This window comes from Sphaerodactylus townsendi, linkage group LG01 (genome assembly GCF_021028975.2).
Source record: "Sphaerodactylus townsendi isolate TG3544 linkage group LG01, MPM_Stown_v2.3, whole genome shotgun sequence".
In the NCBI taxonomy this organism is placed as follows: Eukaryota; Metazoa; Chordata; class Lepidosauria; order Squamata; family Sphaerodactylidae; genus Sphaerodactylus; species Sphaerodactylus townsendi.
Genome location: NC_059425.1, coordinates 152,087,201 through 152,104,630, shown reverse-complemented (window position 1 = coordinate 152,104,630; position 17,430 = coordinate 152,087,201). Strand labels below are relative to the sequence as shown.

The window sequence follows — 17,430 nt, the reverse complement described above, 5'->3', positions numbered from 1 at the left end:
TTCTATATTTCTCTACACTACCCCTATACGTCTCCACCAAGAATTAAAGGAAAGGTGCCAGAAAGGGCCTCACATTTTCATGTCTATATGAACATAATGCACCTGTGTTGCAGGCAACTGCATCATGAAAATGCATTGTTTAGCTGTCAGCAGGTGGCACTTTTTATCTGGAAAACTATGCGTTAAGGAATGCAATGTTTAAAATATTTCAAAAATGCTTAAAAATTGGACTGCATTCCAAAAGCTAGGTTTCTATGTGTGGTTTGGGAGTATGCAGCCCTCAGCACTACTTAAATTTCACCTATGACTGCATTTCAGGTACAAATAAGATATGAGAGGGAATTGTATAATATTGGTAAAATATGAACAGAGAACATGTCTAGAGCTGGGGTAAACCCATATCAGTTATTATCTATTTCACAATCATCATCTTACCTATTTCAAAATCATCATCTTCCGTAAGCAGATCAGCCTGTGGAACTGCTGGTGGAGGCTGGCACTTCTTAAGCTGATATGCTATAAAATTAAATGTAAAAATGTCACTACCCATTTTAAAATAAAGCATCATTATATGTGTGTTTATTTATTTTACTTTATTTAGATCCCACTTTTCATCCCCAATGGGGATCCAAAATGAAATTGGATTCTAGCACAATCTTCTTCTATGTTCAAGGTAATATCCATTCAAAATGGCTGTAAATTCCCAACTCAAACAGTGGCAAGTTCCTGAATTTTTTTGAAAACTTTTAAAAACTTTTAAAATTATTTTAATGACATACTGTATTCAGATAATGAGAAAACTCTGACTTGAACCTTGTAATGGACATGAAAGATAAATATGACTCATTCAGAGTGATGCAATTTGCAGTTCAGCTGGATTTTGCAGATGTCACCTGCTCTTGTACCAGCAAAGGCAGCTGAGCCCTGCCCAATCACAGGTATACCTGATTCAGAGAGACTACATGGCCCATAGACTGTGAAATTACCATTGGTAATGTTTGTGACTATTTGGAGTACTCACAACACATTTCAACCTTGGACAGTGGTCCATAGTCTTGGGACACTGGAATAGGAACCAACAAGTCAAAGTGCAGCTGCTTATGTTAGGTGTCTCCAGTGCATGCTTATGACGTGCTGCTGAGGGCATGGGGAAAATGCAGCATGATGCACCACAGTTCAGCCACTTTGTAGATCTTATCCTATTAACTTTAATTAAACATAAGTTTTGTCCTCCTTTGATCTCTCTGCCTCTCTGTTCCAGTATTTTATGGCTAAAAATCTGATAAATTCCTTAAAATTAAAGCTGTTTCCTCTACAAAAGGGAAAAAAAGAAGTTGCCATGAGAATGAATAATAAAAATCCCAAGTAGTTCAATGTTTCCCACTTCTTAACGTTTCCCTGCCTTACAGTGAAATCTTGTGCAAATTATTCCATTTAAGGGAATTGTAACTCTGCATAGGATTATGTTGTCAAGTCTTCCATTTTTGACTAGAATAGAATTGCTAGCTGCTCACTGGCAATGGGAGAATTCCTGCCCCCTGCCCACCTTTGCCTGCTTCCACTCAGTCGGGTGGTGAAAGGAAAATGGAGGATGAAATGGGCAAGGATGAGCAATTGCCAGTATAATTATGTCACTTTTGGCATGACCCAGAAGTGACATCATAACATTGGGTGGCGCTTCAGCCTGTTTGCAGAGTGAATAATGCAACAGAGGTGTACTAACTGATCAAAGTATGCATTAAACTTTATTCAGGAATTAGCATATTTGATAGTAAACAGCAGAGATAGGGTCTAGCTACATCACTAGTTGAGAGAGAGAGAGAGAGAGAGAGAGAGAGAGAGAGAGAGAGAGAGAGAGAGAGAGAGAGAGATATGGAGAGTGTTATGAAACTTCTGAGAAGCAGGATATTGCCCTAATAGTAGCAATCTGAAGACAGACAAGGGATGTCACTTCTCAGGAAAGAAGGTACTGACTTCACTATCCTATCTAACTTGCTTTTCCTTTTGCTACTCCTGCAGTGTCTTCATATCTCTTTTTTGTACACCAGCCATGGTTTATTCCAACACAGCACTCATCCAAAACTTTATGGTCAAACCAGAGAATTTAGGGTGACTGCTAGAGCAAACACAATGAAGTCATCATGTTAAGGATACTGGCTGTGAACCCCTCACTGTAAGTCTCCACCTTCCCCATCTCCCATTGGTTACTAACAACCTAGACTAGAAGCTGGAGTTGTCTTAATGCTTCAGCAGATAAATATTCCATCTTATCTAGGACACTACATAGTTCTTAATACCAAAAGTCCTTAGGTATCACTAAGGAACGTGTGGCCTGAGTTAAGGGGACAGTTTTTTCCCCATCAAAATTCTAAACCCAAGTAAGTCAGTATTAAATATTTAACATTCATTTTGCTGTGGATAATAAAGGCTGATACTCTAGAGGTTTTTATTAAATGAAAATATCATGCCAATTAAGCCAATCTAATTTATTTTAATATCACTAGGCAGAAAATATTCTTTTAAAGCTCCAGAGGCTGTCTCGTTCACACACACTATATTTGAAACATGAAAATTAGAAGACTGACCATGAAAATTGAGAACGAAGAATCCTCCAGTGGAGAAGTCACTATGAAACTTGAGGAGAGCTTGACTGCTAGAGCTATAAGCTGTCTCAAGAGCTGTATTCCCACTGAACACTCCCAGCTGAGGTGAATTTTGGTCGGGGCCATCCCTAAAAACCAAAAGAAAGAGAGAAAGAAAGCAATGTCAGCAAAACCATATAATTAAGATTTAGATTAACTATTTTCTCTTGATGATAGTTTTAAATCTTTGAGAAGGCAGGTTAATTCTAATAATTGTAGCCTGACCTTTGCAGAGAAGGCTGGGAAAGCTGGGTAAGTAACATTTATATCTGAACAGGTGAGACAGTACTGTTTCTCTTGAGATCAATGTAGGTAACTCATTACCCCTATCTACAGAATAAAAATATTATTTCACATCAGTGAAATATTTTCTTATATTCAGCTCCTGCTATTGTTTCATGTTCCATCTCAGTAAAGGAAGACCAAATATGAAGGGCACAATTATTAAATAAGATAAACAAAGATCTTTCCTTCCTCATAAGTCATTTGAAGACAAGGCCATGATGTAATGTCATGTTACATTGCATCACCATGTAAAGATATTTAGGTAAACATAACAACATATTCATTACAGAAAAAAACCTTCACCTCTACAGACTTATTTTACCAAACCCCATCCAGTTACAAGGCATCTAAGAACATAAGAACATAAGAACAAGCCAGCTGGATCAGACCAGAGTCCATCTAGTCCAGCTCTCTGCTACTCGCAGTGGCCCACCAGGTGCCTTTGGGAGCTCACATGCAGGATGTGAAAGCAATGGCCTTCTGCGGCTGTTGCTCCCGATCACCTGGTCTGTTAAGGCATTTGCAATCTCAGATCAAAGAGGATCAAGATTGGTAGCCATAAATCGACTTCTCCTCCATAAATCTGTCCAAGCCCCTTTTAAAGCTATCCAGGTTAGTGGCCATCACCACCTCCTGTGGCAGCATATTCCAAACACCAATCACACGTTGCATGTGATCTGGTTATGCATTATTTCTACTCTGGTAATGGTAATGCATTATTTCTACTCTGTTCTCATAAGAAATTACTAGATCTCTCAGTTGCTAAGTAGCACATGACCTTCTATTACCTTTGGATCAAAAACAATATTTAGTCTTTTATTCATTTCAAGCCTGTCTTAAGACAGCAAAGTTAATTTATGAATAAGCTTCTGTCAAATGCATATTGGGAAAGACTTGAATAGTTCTAATCCAGTCCCAGTTGTGCTTTAAAAGGAATCTGTGTCTGACTCATGCCAGACTATAAAGTGGAAATTCTGAATTACCTGAAAATCTCCCATTCTTGGGACAAAATAATCTATTAACTGTCATTGCATTCCTGCTATCAAACAGGAGGGTGGGGAGGTTGCATGCATTTCCCCCCATCAGTTCTGCCCTCGTACTGCTTCTTGATTTCTGCATGCACTTCTGTGCATTTAATTTTTGCTTCTTTTGTTTACCTCCTGGGTTATTTCCAGTTTTTTTTTAAAGAACATTTCAACCCTGATCATTTTCTGGAAACTGATTTTAAGTTTTCCTTTTCCTTGTATGCAACGTTTCTATGTTTTCTTTGTCTTGTCCATTCCCACCCATGCCCAGCCCACTTTTCAATGATTGGACTGTCATCATAATCAAAGCACTCTTCCCCGCCCCCCGCCCCCTGGAAGACAAGTACTTTCATTTTCAGTTTTCTTTAAAGAACGGCACTAAATTATGAATCTACTGATAGATCAGGTTTTCTGAATCCCAAGTTTCCATTAAATAAAAGTATATGGTCCTTCTGTGGCAGGGATAAATAAAAAGATCAGGAGCTACTTTTTAGTGCAAAATACATAAGTAGTCTAGATCTTCTCAATGGTTTTAAATTTTTTAATTTTTAAAATACTAAGGAAAATACTAAGGAAAAGGTTGCAATGCATTTAAAAGGCAGGCTGACTAGAAATTTGACAGTCTAATCCTTCTGAAAACTTATCCTGTGAGAAAAACAGAAAACTAAAAAATTCAATACATATTTCTATGCAGACTATTCTAAACAGCAGTGGCATTTCTAGGTCTCAACATTTGGGCTGGCAGATGGATAAGAATACATTTGCCTCTGGGATCATCACTGCCCTAGTGGTTCCCTCCCAAATGAAAGCACTGTTAATTTAAGATACTAATGTGACCAAGTGTGACAGGTTGCATAGTTGATTTTGATCAAATCTTGCTAGCAACAGAGCAGTATGGAATAAACATAGATATTAATTTATAGCCATCACCTAATCAAACAGATGTGAAAGGTACATAATATATGTGGAATTATCAATCAAGCAACCATCCTATGAAGAATCTTGTCATTAGGGGTATGTAGCATGGGGGGGGGGTATTTTTCAGGTCTGGGTTTTAAAAACTCTTAAATTTTCAAAAAGAAAAAAAACTGAACATTTGTACTGATATGGTGTTTTTCCCCAGGTTTTTTTTCAGGCTTTTCCACAATTTTTCGGATTTTTAATCATAAAAAATTCCAAACTGCAGATCTCTGGGGCCGCACTCCCTCCTAGGTCCACTTGGATTTCATAGGCAGTGGGACAGATCTGAATGTTAGACTTAACTCAGCAAGCCCAAAGTCCACATGGATTTCAGAGGCAGCAGCACCAAACGGAATGCTGGGCTGGGTTGGGCCAAGCCCAGAATTTTACTCTCTGTGGTCTGCCATCTCCAAACTCATATGGACTTTGGTGTGGCATTCAGCAGGGGAAGGAGCAGGGAGAGGGGTTTCCCCCATTTTTAAAATTGCAGTGGGACAGAAGCAGCCTGAAAAATGCCAGAAAATTTTGGAATTTTGGGGGATACACTTTTCAACTCCTTTAAATTACTGCAATTTTTTTCAGCCAAAATAATACCACCACCCCCCAATGTTTTTGAAAAAGCTGGGCATCATTTGCAAAAATATGGAACTGCATGTGCTTGAAAAACTCCATGTGGTCCACAGATATGGATTACTACAGGCTTGGATGTGCCTCCATAAAAAATATCCTTACAACAAAAGGTTCTATACTGAAGAGAAGGATAACAATCTCACTGTCTGCTTCTGAAATGTTCCTGTGTTTTACACCAGGGTTGCCAAGCAGAGGACAAATCAGGTATTAAACAAAATCTACTGAAAAGGTAAATTGGTTGCACAGCTCTTGAGACTGTGACAACAGACATTGACAGATGTATAAAAAAGTGCAAAACAAATAAATAACTCACATACCAAACTGCAATGTAGTCATTCACTAGCTCTGTTTGGAGCAAGGTGAAATTGATATAAATCCCGTGGCCCTGTGGAACAGTAATAAGCCATGTACAATCTTTTGAATTTGGATATTCATCTGGAAATCCTGGGGAATACACAGTACCATTCTGAGACGTGACATTATAGCCACAAGGAGCTGAAAAGAAGAAAGAAACTAGTAAAGATAGAATTTTGAAGCCAGACTAGCATTTTCTCTGCTTATCAAAAATATACATTTGTTTGAGGAAGGGTCAAAACTCAGTGACATGATGAAAGTTACATGATGAAAAGGTACTATGATGAAAGGTTACATCTCCAGTTAAAGGCTTCTAGAGATCTGGTAATGGGAAAGAATTTCTGCGACAGAGTCACTTTAGACAAGAGTAGATATTATTGAATTGGACCAGGGAATTATTGTATGTTACCTAATAAGCTATGTATATTGTTGCTGCAATCCCTTTACACCATTACTTCTGATTCTCCTAATCACAAATATCGCTATGAAAATTAGATAAGTTTGATACGGACCTGAAGATCTAGAAATAAAAAAACTACAGAAATTTTAAATATACTATCATACTTTCTTCACCCCTTTTCTTAAACACTACTAACCTGTCTAGGGCTATAAGAACAAAAAGAAGGAATATAAACCCAAGACTTGGTCCATATTATTGCAGGCCCCATTAATCATGACAACAAAGCTTTTCTGAATATAGTTAACTGTTCCCTAAAGAGTTAATCTGCATAGGTCAACACAGAAATTCCTCCATGGATCAAGGAACACCACTTGGAAACTATGTTCAGTGACTCCCAACTGAGTTGAAATACATGATATTTTAGAGGAGATTGAGGATTTGCCTATTTGGGATCCAGTGCCATCAGATGAAGTTAAATTGTTCATTAACTGTCTCAAGGTTGATAAGGCACCTGGGCCTGCTCAACCTTCTAAAAGCTGATGTTGGTTGGTTGCTGCCTGAAATTGCTGCTTTGTAGCAATTGATGGAACGGAGATAATACCCAGAGACAGTGGTGGGATTCAACAGGTTTGCGCCACTTCAGCAGAACTGGTTGTTAAAATTATGCTTGTAATAAACAGTTGTTAAATTATTTCAATCCCACCAATGGTCGCAGGGCAGCGTGGGTGGGTCTCTGCAGCCCTCCAGAGGGACGCTGCACAAGAAGGTGAGTGAAGCCAATGGGGAAAGCAGCGACTTCCCGGCAGTGTGGTTCGCACCGCGCCGCCAGGAAGACTCTGTTTATCAAAACCTCGCTCATTGAGTGAGGTTTTCAGGGTCCCTGGGGAAAGCCAGGACGGTGCTGCTGTGCAGCAACAACGCGTCCTGTGCGAACGCTCTCCCAGGGACGGCGTTTTTGCCGTCCCTGGGACGCTGCATTTGGCCTGTGCGGAAAGGGCCTTAGCTGCTTGGAGAACTCCCATTAAAAGCATTGGGACATTGGAGGACAGGTCTACTGCCCATTGAGAAGCAATGGGACCTCTCCAAATTATTTTTTTTTAAAGAGAGGAAAATTATGTATTTCCAGCATCGGCAGGACCAGCTGAGGGGTGAAAAGGTGCCCAGGATCAGAGCCTGCTGAGCAAACATCCTGGGGCAACCTTTAGCAAATGGCAGCAGGAAGAATCCTTTCAGCTGCATGCAAATTGTTGGGGGAAAGCTGTGGGTGAAACTGACCAGACAGCAAAATGCTGGGCAGGAAAAATAAGATGACTACTGAGCTTTGCATTCCACACAGCCATGCAGGAGACATCTTGCAGGCATCTTAGGGGGAAAAGGTCACCTTGAAGCATTCTCCAAAAAAAGATGCCCTGATTGAAAATAAAGTATCCTGAGGACATCGTGGGAAGAAATCTGTGCAGAGTGCCTTCCCAGGACACCTTTTTTAGCATCCCCAGGACATTTTATTTAGGCTGTGCAGAACGGACCATTGAATCAAACATTTTAAATACAGCCTTCAGTAAATAATAAAAAGGCACATAAAATACTAAAATCTTTTCATCCCAATGTAAGTTTTTGTGGGTTGGACCCGCTTTTTCAGATAGTATTATTTACTTGTTTCATTTATCGCTAACCTTTCTTGTAGAGATTCAAGACAGATGAACACAATTAAAAACCAAGAATACAATAAAATACTAACAATAACTATGCTAAAATTAACTTGAAGATATTCAGACATTAAAATAGTAACTCTATTCCCATTATAAAAAAGGGCCTCCTGAAAAAATCCATTTTGCAAATTCTGTGCAGACTTTTTATGGGCCAAAAAAGGCTAGAAGCACAGAGTAAAATATAGATATGTAAATTAAAATCCAATCAAGCAAACACTCTGAAAAATGTTACTTTTAGTGGAGACATTTATGAAAAACCCGAGCCTACTGTCAAGGAATCTAGTATTAATTCAGACAATCCCACCCATCCTTGCCTGTACAACAAAGTGGGATCAGCTTATCACTACAGTTTACCAGTACATTTGGGTGGTTCTGTTCTGATTGCTTGAAATGGATACTTTTTTCTCTCCTGCTTTCCTTTTTTGGACAAGGGTACTGAAATGGACCTTGTCCTTATGAGATTGGTTAGGCCCTCCAAGGGTTGGCAAGATTAGTGCAGAATTATGCTTGTTGATAAATTCAATTGGCAAACTCCTTGAGTTATCCAAGGATAGGAAGGGGTGGAGAGACACTCAACCAGCCACTCTAGGTGGAACGGTACCACGTGTCTTGGAATGGGGCTATGTCAGCATAACTGCGCTAGGAAGGTAGGAAATGAAAAGGGCATTACCATGGGCAGTAATCATAAGCAAGGATCTCTTTAGAGAGTGGGAACTTACTGGCGGCCACCTGAGGTCGAGGCCTCTGTTGCTAATGACACTTCAACATCACTTCTGATGTCACCAGCAACATCATCAGAACTGGCACTGTGGGAACTCTTTGGTATTTTGGCAAAAACTTCATGGTGGCAGCCATTTTTTATCACAGAGTTTTTGCTCAAATACCAGAGGATCCCCAAGGCTGTCGGCGTTGTGATAATCCAGTGAGTGCCAGAAGTGACAGCGACACCTCACTGTTGACAGAGGCCTAGGCCTCAGTTTGCTGCTGGTAAGTCCTTCTGCCAGTTGGCTGAATGGCTCTGGGGGAGTGGGGCCAAAGTGAGGGATCCACCACCCTTGGCATGAGTCTGGCAACCCTAGATCTTGCTCAGCTTTGTGATGGCAATTGCCCCACATAAAGGTTTGCATGAACCTGGCCCCCTACACCTGAAGCTCAAAAAGGTAAAGTCTATTGAAGTTTCCCTTCCTTTTTTCAAGCAAATTTCCTCAGTTTCTGCAAGAGTTCAAAGCAAATTGGAAATATGTTGGACATGATTATTAGCGTCATTTCCACACTTTTCACTTTTATAGTTTCTTCCTCCCAATTATTCAGTTTTATTGTAGTCCTTCTCAACCCTGCTCCTCCAAAAGCTCATCTTATAGTCTTTTAGGATTTAAGCCAGGGATCCCCAACCTTTTCAAGTTAGGAGTCACTTTGAGAATTCTGAGTGTGTTGGTGAACACAACCCCAAAATGGCTGCCAAAGCATGCGGAACCAAATTAATAGTTCTTGCCTTGTTTTGCAAAAGAAGCTCACAGCAACCATGCTGAACATATGAAGTGGCTTCATTCAAAGTCCAGCCGCTGGTCTGTCAAAGTTAATATCATCTATACTTTGGTTGGAAGCATGGCCCAGTCCCCTGGGAAGACTGCAAGCCTGGAGGTAGACTTCTACTACTGAACACAAATCTCCTCTCATGCAACAGCCCAGCACCCTGGACTCTAAAATCAGATCTAAACTCCCTCTTTGTTTTGCAAAAGAAGTTCATGACAATAGTCGGTCAGGTCATAAACTCACTGCTATCACTGTCACCACTTTGCGTTTTTTTACTTCCACAAAGAACACACAAAGCCAGCTTATACGGAGCAAGACCACTGGTTTATAAAGGTCAGAACTATCTGTACTCTGGCAAATATTCTTGGTGACATTTTATTTAGTAATGTTCATGTCATTTAAACTTCTCTCTAGCTTCACATAGTAATAAGCTTTTTAATTTTATGGGAGGCTTTCTTTCTTGTAAAAATAGATGAAAGGTTGTTTTTCAAAGAAGTGATGGGGAAAAAGAAGAAATGAAAGAAAGCCCAAGTGAGGGAGGGTGGGAGAAAGAGAAGGGGAAATCAAAAGAAGGAAACCCTGAAATAGGAATGTAACCACATACTGATTAAGGAAAGCCTGGATCCTTAGAAGTGCTCCAGGTCAGATGGCAACTGCTTTTACAGTTGTGAAAAACCCTTTAATTTGAATGAGATCAGTGAATCACAGGTTCTGTCTTACAGTGGCCCTATGTACTTTCTGAAAAGCTCAGAGGGATACAAGGAAAGTACCCATGGGGGCCACACTGGAGAACCATAATCTAATGTGCCTCTCACTCCCTTTCTGCTCTATGCACATTTTTCTTCCTACCACTATAGCCTCTGGTCATCTGAACTACCCATTAAAATCCCCCACCCCCATAATCTTTGATTCCTGCTTCCTGAATACAGATGTGGAAAGGAAGTGGTACATTTGCTTCATTTCCTAGTGTAGAAGATATAAATGCTTCTCTTCCATTCCCTAGGTATGAACTATGATCAAAATTAAAACACAACTATTATGCATCCCAAGCTATTCAAGCATCCTTGTTAACAGGGAGAAGTAGTAACTTCTTGCTCATTAAGAACCTGTCCTAAAGCTGTCTGATGCTATATGCCACCATGCAGTACAGCTCACAGGAAATTATACAGAGTTCCTCCACAGTACAAACATGGCTTTGTCTCAGTGGAGGCCTGAATAAAGTGGAATACCTATAGGATTGCATGAACTGCTACTAGAATATATACTGCACTTGAAATAGTTATAACATTGACGGGTCTGGGGGGAAAGAAAGGATGACAAATGTTTGTTACCAGTTTTTTAAAATCAATTTCACACAGTTGAATGTACTGTTGAATGGCACCTGAGAAGATCCAGTGAGAAAATCAGATTTCTGTAATAGCTATAAATATGTGAAACCTTTAAATATGCAGTCAAGGGGTTCCTGTAAAATACTTGTCCCAGATATTGTGGACTGCCTCAGAATAAGGAAAATAGTCATGGGACTTGACAACGAAAATCACATCTACAGATATTTATGAGAGGTTCTCCCCTACCTTTGTCTGCAACTCCATGTAAGGGGCATTGTTTTCCTATCTGAACTGTATTAATTCATATTTTCCTCACCAAATGCAAATGGATTATTAAGGTGACAGAAAACAATCCTGCTAAGATTTGTTCTCCAAGGCTCGGTGTCAAAAAAAGGTGTTAATAATGTTCCATGACATTGTTTTATATTTCAGTTTACCCTTATCTCTGTTATTCCTCCCAGATTCTCATTTGTACACAGGATGAATACTGATGAACAATTTGGGATGGGCAAGAAGTATGGGCTGTTTTTCCTTTTTCAGGAAACAGAAAGGTTCAAATTCACAGCATGTTAGGTTTAATCTTCAAGGATGTGATGTGGACCAACTGTGTCATGCAGTAAAATATTTCTGTACTTGGAATTCAAAAAGGTACTAATGTAAATCCTTTTTTTCTGGTCTGGAATATGAAGGTTTTTTTTAAAAAAAAATCCAGGACTGTGTGAACAATTGCTAATATATTGTTGTCAATTCAATAAGGGATTATGCTTGATTCTAAAATATTAAAATAGACAAAGCATTGGTTTAGTGCATATTTTTAGGAAGCTCACAGCACAATTCTAAGTAGCGTTATACCTTTCTAGAAGTGTGTGTACCATCCACTTAGGATAGCAAATCACTAATTGTGTGAATGGAAGATGGTCAAACCAAGTCCATGTCTGATATGCTCATTCAAATTGGCATCTCCTTGTCCATGTGATAGACATTCCAGTTGCAAAACAATAATTTATAGCTTGCCAGGTCAAATAAATACTAAAAGCAGCCCACACTATTTTCATCTAGGTGATCTGGTTTCCTATTCAGATTTCAAAATAATCAAATATTCTTTGTATTCTATAATCTGCTGTTACCCTTCCCTTCCTGAAATTTTCACTTAAGAATTAAATGGGGGGAAAAGTTTTCTGATGCAGATAGCTCAACATACCAACAATAATTCATGTCAATGAACATTGTGTTCAGTTGTATCCATATTAATTGCAGTTGTGTTTTCAGTGATTTCTTGATAACTTTACCTGCTTAAGCATCTTACTATAATCACCAAGTTCTCTAATGCTATGTCGTCCTATCTTGGATTTGGCCTTCAAAGGATAACATTTCATTACATGCCCTAATTATCTGTGACAAGCTAGCTGACAGGCAGAGGCGTAGCAAGGGGGGGAAAGCGTCCGGTGAACTGGTGCATCCTCCACCCCGTCCCACCCCAGAATGCCCCAGTCCCACCCCAGAACGCTCTCATCACACCACCATAGGAGTGTACGCCCGGTGCGTCACACACCCCTGTCCCCTTGGAGCTATGCCTCTGAATAAAGGTGTACAAGGAAGATTAATCAACACTTGACTGTCAATTTATTGATGCTCCCAATCTGTGATATCCTATTATGTACCATTAGCAGTACCTAAATGAAAACATATGGCATCCTGGGTTAAGTGGGAAACTTCATGAAAACAGAAGTATATGTGTTTTGACAAAAACAGAGTACCAGAGTGATTCACATTTTCCTGAGTGATCTGTTATTTATAATAAATTCAAAATAAAGATAGTTAATTGGGAAAATCCTGTAAACTACTGTTAGGGACTTGGTTAGGATCATTCTACAAAGGTGATTTTAGCATAGAGCATGCTGTGATGAATCACAATAGAATTAAGATAAAATACAGTGACTGCAATTTAATACAGTCTTTGTAGTTTGCTGATCAAACTGGACACAGACATACTGTGGGAATACATCACCACATATAGTCACTGTATAAAACCAATTTGCCTAGGATCTGACTGGGTAGAAAGACTATTGCCATCAAGAGCAGAGCAACTACCCTTCCTCCTCACTCCTGTGTATACTACTTTGTTGATGGAACATGTGTTTGTTAACTCAGGTTTAAATATTTTGGGGTGTGTTTATTCTCTCTGTCTTTCTGTGGGATAATATTGTATGCTGCTTTGAGTTTACAATTCAGTGAAGAAAATGGGCTGAAAGCAGAGACACGAAAGAGTTTTTTCCCCTCTGTGTGAAACATGTAATACTTCTAAGTAAAGGTAAAGGAAAAGTTTCCCCTTCAATTGTGTTCGACCCTGGGGTACCACTACGAGCAGTGATTTTATAGGCAAGCCTCTTTTGTGGGGTTGTTTGCCATTTCTTTCCCCAGCTATTCTTTATCCCCTTGCTATGAGCTAGGTACTCATTATCTGACCAAGAAATGGATGGATGGCTGAGTTGGCCATGAGCCAGCTGCCAGAATATCTGACCCACAGGGGGCTCAAATTCCTGACCATGTGAGTGGCAGTGCAAGAACTTAACCACTACGCCACTCGGCTCCTAATATTTCTAAGTAATTTGAGGTAATTCAAAATAATACTAAAACATCAGTGTCTGAATTATAATTTATTACAATCTAACAAGCATCATAGTTTAGCTTTCTACATTTAAATGTGCAGATGTGTGAAGGGCAGACTACCAACAGCTTAGTAAAGAAGGTATTAGAATATTCATTGCAAGCAATTAATTGAGCTCAAACTCCAATCCAAACAAGGACATATGTAAGCCTTCTAAAATAGCTGAAATCCTTCAAATCAACAGTATATGGGGAAGGAGAATTTTCCAACTGATTCCCATTCCCTGCTCCATCTCCCAAAACGATAAACATCAGGATTTTAGTATTTTGTCCATGCTTCGTTCCAGCTGTTCAATCGGCAATGAAATAATGGTCCCAGGATGCCTTTGTAAATGCTAACTAGGAATATGTGCTTGTACATATTTATGTCTAGGACTGTGTCTCATATTAGCATTGAAATCAAGGTCTGCTAGATGCTTTGGATAGGAAATGTAAAAGCTCCAACTATTTCTGGAATACACACTGTCAGTCATCTTTTTACACTGAAGGTTTCATTATTGCAATTTCTGCTTTTTCTCTAGTCCCTCGAGCACAGGAGAGTGAGAAAATCCTAAGGATTCAGACAAAATAGCAAACTTACCTTCACACTTTGGAAAAGGATAATTCCAGTTCCTTTTGATCCCATGCTGGCAAGTGAGAACAGGGTGACCAATCAGAACATATCCAGGATAGCAGTAAAAAGAGATGGACTGTCCTACACTGTAGTCTGAGTTGATTATATATCCATTAAAAAAAGGAGGAGGATCTGGGCAATTTTGCAACTCATAACCTGGAATTAAAACACACAACAGACAATGATGTGCCTTCACACAAAGACAAATAAAGGAGAAATGTAAAGATATTGTGAAATTTGCTCTCTCAAAGCATCCAGGATAAGAAAGCAAAAACAAATAAGGGTTGAGACAAAAAGGCAGGCAATGGCAAGTCGTCTCTGAATGGTTCTTGCCTTGAAAACCCCACCTGGGGTCACCATAGGTCAGATGTGACTTAAAGGGGGGGATCTTTATTGCATAACTTTAATGCCACACAATTGTGACATTTAATACAAATAAATTAAAGCCCTGTTTTTTTCCCCATGATACACATATATAGGCAGGATTTATCAGCCATGAGCAATACACTTGTGCACAACATATGGTTACATAAATTAACTACCGTATTGGCATTTCATCAGTATTCAGAGAGCGAGGAGTCAACTCTGTCAAAGACCAACTGAAATTATTAAATCATTTAAAACAAGTAAAACTACACATGAGGCATTTTCATCTATTCCCATGGAATGGCACTCTGAAAGAATTGTGTTTCTAGTAATTGCTTATGCTGGTAAGATAATATTTAATGCTTTGAATAAATAACAGTATGCAAACTATCCATACAGGAGACAGGGTTATTTACTAATAATATTTCTAAGAACAAATACTATGACAAACTACATAAACCCCAATCCAAATGGGACATTCAGGTAATTTATTTATTTATTATTTGAATTTATGATGATGCAAAAAATGTGCTGAAAAATTCGACTTATATGCGAGTATATACGGTAACTGCCAACCATCTGGGGAGTTGGCTGAAAAGAGGGTTTTAAGGCTAGGAGGTTAGGGGGCATCCTTCCTGAGTAGGCAGAGAGTGCAATGGGGACTCCAGTGAATTAGTAAATTGGAAAGGCTGATGTTCTGTAAAAAAGAAGTAAAAGGGATATCTACTGTATTCATGACTGTCAAAGACCTGACCCGGCCTTTGGGGTGGTAGCAACTCTGCGGGCTCTGAACCAGAAACTCCAAATGCCAAAATATATTTTAAAATGTTATTAAATTAAGGTAGTAAAACAAAGGTTTGAAACAACACTGGGGCGGATTCCGCATGGGCTAAAAACAGCGGTGTGAAAACGGTGTAAAGGGGTTTATACCATTTTCACACCGTTTTCACACCGCTGTTTTTGTCCCATGCAGAATCCGCCTCAAACACATATCACGGTGCAATACAGCCACACAAAGAAAATAACAAAAGGCTAGAATCTACATTCCATAAAGAAATATTCACAAGCACAAAAGTACTAGTTGTCTTCAGTAAGTGTGCAAAGTTCCAACAGAATTTCAAACTACGTGGAGGGCAAGAAGAATAGAAACAAAGGAGGAAAGTAATTGCTAACTCTGATTGAACTAATTTATTATTTCAGTTTATTCACCTAAGTGTACACCTACTTACACTATTCGGACAGGCACATCGCCCAATCATAGTTCTGACCTCTGTAAAGGTATATGAATTGAAGACATGCTATATAAATCAACTGAATGACTCATCTTATAAATCAGGGCTATGATAAAAAATGAGCTACATGATCTATGGATAGCTTCATGACTTATTAATTAGGTCCATAATATAAATCATGATCAGAGATTAGAAATTCACCACATAACTTACGAATCAATGCTATATGGTCTTGCAGTATACACTGTTCACATATTACAGAAATCAAGTGAAGGGTTTTCTGGCATGCTGAGTTTCCTTAGCACTAGAAAGAATTTGGTAAATGCCAGATGTGGCTTTTGAGTCTGTACTTGTCCTTCCAAGAAGCTCTCCAATAGTTTTTTGTTGACAACAATACCAATATTTGATGGTACAGGTTAAGCAAAGCCTGTAATACTGAAGCTCATTAATTTCTAAACTGTGCACCAAAGAATTCCAGTGTGCTATGCTGTGAGACAACTTGATAATATGCTGAAAAAAATTAATGGATGAATTAAAAAAACTCCAAAGCATTCACCTATACAAAAGTTCCACAGTGTTCTTTCATGATTAAGTAATTTGATCTTGCCATCCTCCAATCAGGTTCCATTAGCAGTGGAAAAATTCAATGCAGCTCTACTGGACCCTCCCTAGCTTCTGAGATCTGATAAGATCAGGCTAGTCTCTGCTGCAGCTGTATACCTTCAGTAACTTTTCAGGTCTAACGATATTATTTAATTGCTTTACAGTTCTCAGTCATTAAGCAAATTCCAGTACCAATTCCCCTTTTCCATTTATCCATTAACAGAGACTTTTATTTGAGTCAAAAGGCTTCGTCAGTCCAAATACAAAACTCAAAATGGATTTTATCCATAAATGGAAAAGAACAAGACAAAAAAAAAAGGAAAAAGAGTGAAGAGAAAAAATATATAAAACAAAACAAAAAAACCTGGAGGCAGCTTAGGTCACCTAAGATTAATAATTCTACTGAAGGATGCAGGCTCTCTATATCTGAGATATAGTTAGTAAGTCTTATCTATAATAATTGAAGTTCCATCAAATCATCAGTAGATGGTAAGTATACACTGATTAAAATGATTTTAAGGCTTTAATTTGTAGTAGTACACACATCACTAGAGGGAGTACAGATTAAATAATAGTGTATTTATTAAAGACTTCGGATTTGAATTATATACTAAGGCCTGCTTTATATCTTCCTTTTATGTTGGTTTTAATTGCTGGTATGTGGTGAGAGGCATATTCTGTCAGATTAATTCCCATTACTCACCAGGTCTCTTGGAATAAAATACAATAAAAGTGAGAAAGAAAATTAATGAAGTCTTGGTCACCAATTTTACCTGAGGAAAAAACTTGGAAGAGCCCCATTTTGCCCAGTGTCTGGCATTTAGACCATTAATTCAAACTCTCAGTAATTAATCACAGTGTCTTTAGTCATGAATGTCTGTTATTATTAGTATTTCCTTTACATACATTCAGGATAAATGGCATATATGGGTTTGAAAAAATGCACATTCTATTCATTCATTTACATATAACTAATCTTTCACAGCCAGAATTTAGTCTAGTAAGAAGCAATGAACTCTGCATTTTCCAAAATGCTGCCACAAGACCACAATGACATGTGGCTCTGCCTTTTCCTTTTTCAGG

The 17,430-nt window shown here is 38.8% G+C and overlaps 1 protein-coding gene across 1 annotated transcript in view; it reads right to left on the bottom strand.

Moving 5' to 3' along the window:
• CSMD1 (CUB and Sushi multiple domains 1) overlaps positions 1–17,430 on the bottom strand; it is a 1,361,167-nt gene that overhangs the window by 110,105 nt on the left and 1,233,632 nt on the right. The window contains exons 42-45 of the mRNA XM_048497567.1: positions 14,114–14,302; positions 5,860–6,037; positions 2,586–2,731; positions 436–516 (exon numbers count right to left, since the gene is read on the bottom strand). Of these exons, the coding sequence (XP_048353524.1) occupies positions 436–516; positions 2,586–2,731; positions 5,860–6,037; positions 14,114–14,302 (594 nt within the window). The remainder of the gene's footprint in view (positions 1–435; positions 517–2,585; positions 2,732–5,859; positions 6,038–14,113; positions 14,303–17,430) is intronic.